The sequence below is a fragment of the Dendrobates tinctorius genome, unplaced genomic scaffold (genome assembly GCF_039654945.1).
Source record: "Dendrobates tinctorius isolate UK_male_01 unplaced genomic scaffold, ASM3965494v1 ptg000203l, whole genome shotgun sequence".
Classification (NCBI taxonomy): domain Eukaryota; kingdom Metazoa; phylum Chordata; class Amphibia; order Anura; family Dendrobatidae; genus Dendrobates; species Dendrobates tinctorius.
This window is the reverse complement of record NW_027361870.1, coordinates 779,001-785,000: the sequence shown is the minus strand read 5'-3', so window position 1 is coordinate 785,000 and position 6,000 is coordinate 779,001. Positions and strand designations below refer to the sequence as shown.

Below are 6,000 nucleotides of genomic sequence, written 5' to 3'. Positions count from 1 at the left end.
CACTCGTGTGTCGACACTAGGTGAAATTTCTTGTATCGAAACGGAGTCAGAAGTGGATCTGCTGGACCCAGATATCTCATGATCGGGCACCTCTCTTAATTCAAGGGAGTAAGTTTCCTCATTTGTTATTTACTCACATTAAAATAACCTTTTTTCACTCCAAAGTTAGACAATGCCTTAAAAACAGGCCATTCTCTGTGTACTGGAAAGATATAACTTTTTCCAATACACTTTCAGCATTAATTCCTTAAAGGGCTATTCCCATCACCAAGATCCTAGGTAGCAGGTGTATAGGTGTAATAATAATATTAGCAAATGCCTCCAAAATGTAGTATAGTTCTTCTGATTCGCTATGTCGCTTATCCCATGTGCAGGAATTGCAGTAGCTTAGGTATCCATAGATACCAACACGCATATAATGACCGTCAGTTAGTTTTTATTGGTTGTAACCATGGATACCCAAGCTTCTGCATTGCCCTGCAAATGGGGTAAGCCACATAGCGAAACAGAAGAACTATACTACATTTCTAATTGCAGGTATTTGCCAATATTATTATTACACCTACTACATATTGGAATAGGATCTTGAAGATGGGAATACCCCTTTAGGTTTTGTTTAGAGAGAATCTGTCACCTCCAAAGCTAAAATTGAACTATTCAGACTTTCATATAGGGGAATTCGCCCCAATAAGAGTTTATACTTCTGCTGTAGATCTTAGTAATTTAGTTTATACTGTATGTAAAATAAAAAAAAATAGTTTGACATGTATAAATGAGGCTTCAGCGCAGCCTTGAAGTGGCCAAAAGCTGATAGCACCATTCCGCCCCCTCAATCACTATCATCCGCCTCTCTCCTCATGGCGATCAGCAGAAGCGCAGCATGATCTAAGTCCTCCTCGCACACACCGACACTGCAGGAACCAAGTGCACACACAGACACACAGAGTGTCACCGCGTGTGGGTGCGTTCTCATCACTCTCCTGTGTGCAGCAGCCGCTCACTGATGTGTGATCCGGTCTGTAGCGAGCGGCCGCTACACACAGGAGAGTGATGAGAACGCACTTGCACGTACTGACAGTGTGTGTGTGCACTTGGTTCCTGCAGTGTCAGTGTGTGCGCAAAGGCGGATTTAGATCAAGCAGCCCTCCAAAGTGCCCGTTGTTGATTACCATGAAGGGAGGATGGTAACTGATTATCCGGTGGATCCAAATCTGCCCCGTTCATGCCATGTACACCCGGCGCTGTACATCTACTGAAACGCAGCGTGCCCACCACACGACCAGGGCAGGAAGGGATCTACAGCAAGCAGAGATCTTGCAATATATACAAAAAGTATGTAAGAACTCGGGGTAACTTTTTAATACAAAAACTAAGTTTTAATTGGCTGAAACTGGAGTAACCCTGTGATGAAAGGAACGACATCCCGCGGTTCTCTACACTGACAACCGCAGTCCCTCCATTTTTTATGGTAACTACTTCACAGTATATTAATAGACCCAATGTCCCATTACATATGCTGTTACTTTTTTAACTTTGGTTTTAATAGAAAATGTAAGTGGCGGAGTCCCAGATTGTCAATTTAAAGCCTCACAAAAGATCAGCAAAGCGCACAGTTGGATCAACGCCCAGGCAATAGAAAAGGGGTTAAGAATTACTGACCCCCAGCATTGTATCTAAGCCCATGATGTCAGCCAAGGAGCGGCTAGTTAGCAGGGTCACTCAGGCGGCTCGCTCCTTCCCTATAGAGTCTTTATTTGGCCCCAACGCTTGAAGAAACAGACAATAGTGCAGGCAGTACAACTAACATACTATGTTCCTTGTGTCGATTCCTAGGGAGCACAGGAGCTTTTTGTTGCTGTGAGATCCTCCCCACTGGTACTTCAGTCCGTAGGCATCGTGAATGTCCTGCAGCTCGGCCCATATGTCCAGCACTCCTGTGTGTAAGCTGTGAAAAATCAACACGTTAGATCTCCCACAGGTCTGCTGTATACACAGCATGACAATCGCACATCTGCTGCACCGCGCCTTCACAATACGGGAACACGCAGCCCGGCCGCCCCCTTCTCATTAGTCAGTTTAATAGATGAAATAGTAAATCACTGCAGCAAGGAGGCAGAAAACTATTAAATATCACAAAAGGCAACATGTTATTCAATCCTCCATCCCTGATTACAGTAATATTTGTGCATATGTCGCCACCATCCGACCTGCTCAGATATTTCTATCGGTGAACATGCACAGCTGAGCTGAATGAAAATCCACAGCAGAGATCAGAGACTGAGCCTCAGAAATCAGCCATGGGTCAGCCCAATTCAATGGTACCAAATCCACGAGTGGCTATCCACTATGGTTTCTGCCCCAGGGTCTAATAATCTTCTCCGCATCACGTGGATTTTAAATTGGCATGAGAAAAAAATAAATCAGCGCCATCCTTATTGAAAGTGAGGCCCACCCCGGGGTAGGGGATGGGATTCGGTGGCTCAGCCCGCCCCCGGGGAGGGAACAGTGCTCGACAGTGAGGCCCGCCCCTGGGGAGGAAACGGGTCTCAGCAGTGAGGCCCGCCCCTGGGGAGGAAACGGGTCTCAGCAGTGAGGCCCGCCCCTGGGGAGGAAACGGGTCTCAGCAGTGAGGCCCGCCCCTGGGGAGGAAACGGGTCTCAGCAGTGAGGCCCGCCCCTGGGGAGGAAACGGGTCTCAGCAGTGAGGCCCGCCCCTGGGGAGGAAACGGGTCTCAGCAGTGAGGCCCGCCCCTGGGAAAGGAACAGGGCTTGGTGGTGAGGCCCGCCCCCTGGGTAATTTTAAGCAGAAACAGATCTGGTATTTTCACTTTCTTGACAAATGAAAGGGAATGGTTTTTACTCTAAATACAACTTGTTAAGTCGGCTCTTAATGCGAGAAGAGCGCCCTCCATCACCTATGACTGATTGTACTTCTGCCTCTATATCCACCGGTTGTCAACCATCGGTGAGGAACCAGTATGGAACAGAGGCTCACAGCACAGAGACTCTATATTTTGTGTGAGGTGCAATTAATGGGTTTTTCTAATTTTGGAAATCATCTCTTATTTTGTGCTATTTGTTTAAACAGAGAAAAAAAAGAAAAAAACAGCTTTACTCACCCTCCCGGGTCAAGCACAGAGTCTCCGCAGCTTCTCCAAGTGTCTCATTTTGTCTGCAATGTGGAAATCGCATCAATAGTGCAGCAGCCGATAACAGAGCACAGCAGTTCTGCAAGCGTTGATGGAACAAGTCACATAGCTCGTGATTGGCTGCAGTGCTGTCAACATGATATCAGCACTGCAGACAACGTCAGACAACAGGAGCAGTGCCGGCTGACTCAATGCTGACCCGGGAAGGGCGAGTATAGAACAAGGAAATGAGAGTGCAACCATCCAACAGTGGCCGGTGAAGCACAACAGCCCAACGGTGGCCGGTGATTGGCTCCAGAGATAGTTGGTCTAACAATACCTCACGAACTCTGGTGTAGACATCGCTGGAACAGTAAGTGCGGGATAAGAATTTATGTTTTTTTTCTTTTTTTTTTTTTTTTTTTTACAAGGGGGGTTGGGAAGGGGGACACTAGATCATTTAAAAAGGGGTTGTCCAGATAGACAACCCCTTTTACCAAATGGCACGTCATTTCATTGGTGGTGCTTTCATAAAACAACACCATATTACTATAACCGATCTGCTGTATGGGACTTCTGCAGCACACATGTACAAAGCCAGCGAGCAGAGTCCTGCCATCCGATGACGGCGCTCTCATCGGCGTACTGACCGCAGCACGGCACGGCTCCCCTCATCATACCTAGTCGTAGACTTTGAGGTGTCCTCCTGCTGCTCTGTGCATAGCAGAAGATCTAGAGGTGAAACCTTCTCATCTATTTCAGCTACAGGAGGGAGAAGAAAGCAGGCGAGGAGAACACGCTCCAGACGACTTAGTAATGGATTCTGCATAAAACAAAAAAGAAAAAAGTCACAGATTGTTGCGAGTCGGGCAGCGTTACATAAGATTTACTATCACACAGCAAACAAACTACTTTGTAAGCTTTCCTCATCGGCATACACCATGTGATGTGTGCTCTGCAATGTGTATGAATAATTCAGTGTGGTCCGAGGCCACTCCCCACATGTTGAGACCACGACGAGGCCTATAGGAAAGGAGGCTGCGGGGTAATAGAATTATGATACTTCATCTAAAATACTGCGCTCTCTGGGGAATATACATGGCTAATCTGACATCAGAACTAGAAAACAGTCAGTAAGCAGCTCCTCCATTCATTAGCACCATGCTAACCCAACCCCCCTCTCTCCGTATCTTGACGCAATACTCTGTCAAAAGCATTATTTAGATTGCGCACCGTAACATACTGCTGTATGGGTAAACTTTGTATCCATGCGCTCAAAGGAGACTGATCACAACATCTCGTCCCGGATGTCAATAGAGACTGCAGCATCCAAGGAGTTAAAAAGTTGAAGACTCATTGGTTCAGCCCAGCTTTATCTGAGTAACCTGTCTCTCCATCACCGCTAATTCATAGAATGAGAAAATGGCGCTGGCTTAGCTTTAAAAGTGAGCCAGCCCCCTTGTACTTATTGATCATTTTTACTATTATATATCTATATTAAGATAATAGATAATAACCAGATGTTAGTAAAGGCCGACAGCCATATCGCCAGACCTGAGAGATGCTGCTATCAGACTCTTCTGGCGGAGTATTCTCTCACCAAAAACTGAAGGATTGGCGGTCCGAAATTGGACATGTTGGTTCCTTATCTCCACTCATGATAATCTGTTGGGGGGAGAGTCATACACATTAGACTGTCAGCAGAGCTCGCCAAGATCGGTGGGTGCAGCCAACGTCAGTAATGTGTATGGGGGCCATAAGTTTAAGGATAATCACTGTGTAAACGCAACTAGATTCCTTGTGAAGGAAGTAACTACAGAATGATCAAGTCTAATTTATTACAATATAACACAGGGATGAACAATTTTCTGCAGTTTTTAGGAGCAAATAACAGTTGTAAATTTAGAAAAATACCAGCAATAAATTTACCATGTAGCCATGTAAATGGCGACACAAAAAAATTCAATTATAAAGACGCACGTTTCGCGTTCAAATGTTGTTGCTTCCTTATGCTACATGAGCAAGCAACAACATTTGAACTTGAAACGCGCGTCGAGGTACGTGGCCAAGGTCCAGGTGGGATTAATCACAATCATGGAAAATTATTCCATGCTCTACTAATATGATGTTTACGTAGGAATGGTTTATACACAGAGTGATATAGTTTTAAATATATCGATGGCACCTTTTTTTGTTTTTGCATTTTATGCAAGTTCACTATATTTAAAGGGAATCTGTCACCCCTTTTTGAGAGATCATATAATGATATCATTCAATTGTGTGTCAGATAAGGATTCTCTTAGTACTTTTGCTTCCCCCTGACCCCGCACCTTTCATGCACAAGAAGAAATGCGTAGAGCAAGACAGGGAGGGGGGAGCAGTTGAATAAGCCCCACCCACCGGACCGGACAGCGGCAGTTTACATATATCTGAACCGATATAAACAAGGTGTTTATGCATGAAAGGTGCGTTGTCAGGGGGAAGCAAAAGTACTAAGTGAATCCTTATGTGACACACAATTGAATGATATCATTATATGATATCTCAAAAAAGGGGTGACAGATTCCCTTTAAAAGGTATATGCACTCAATATAGGGGTAAACAAATATACAAACATATTTATAAGCATTTCTCCCTTCTCTGTTTTGCTACTATTCAATATATCCTGACCTGGTCTTCGGCTGTTTTTATACCCATGGATTCAGTCACAAATTTACAATGATGGAACCCATGTAATAATTGTTTGTATGTAAAAAAAGAGTAACATAACATTTTCTTATGTATATTATTTGTCATTTATTTATTTAATAAAATTTCCTGAGTTTTTTGGCATTTTTTGACTGTTTTCTCCTATTTTACAGTTGTAAATTTGT

The 6,000-nt window shown here is 44.4% G+C and overlaps 1 protein-coding gene across 3 annotated transcripts in view; it reads right to left on the bottom strand.

The window, feature by feature from the left end:
• The window catches only part of AFTPH (aftiphilin), a 76,964-nt gene that overhangs the window by 38,229 nt on the left and 32,735 nt on the right, over nt 1–6,000 (bottom strand). For all 3 annotated transcript variants that reach the window (XM_073553768.1, XM_073553767.1, XM_073553766.1), the window contains 2 exons: nt 3,808–3,950; nt 1,810–1,945 (listed from right to left, as the gene is read on the bottom strand). In XM_073553768.1, coding sequence (XP_073409869.1) covers nt 1,810–1,945; nt 3,808–3,950 — 279 coding nt within the window. The remainder of the gene's footprint in view (nt 1–1,809; nt 1,946–3,807; nt 3,951–6,000) is intronic.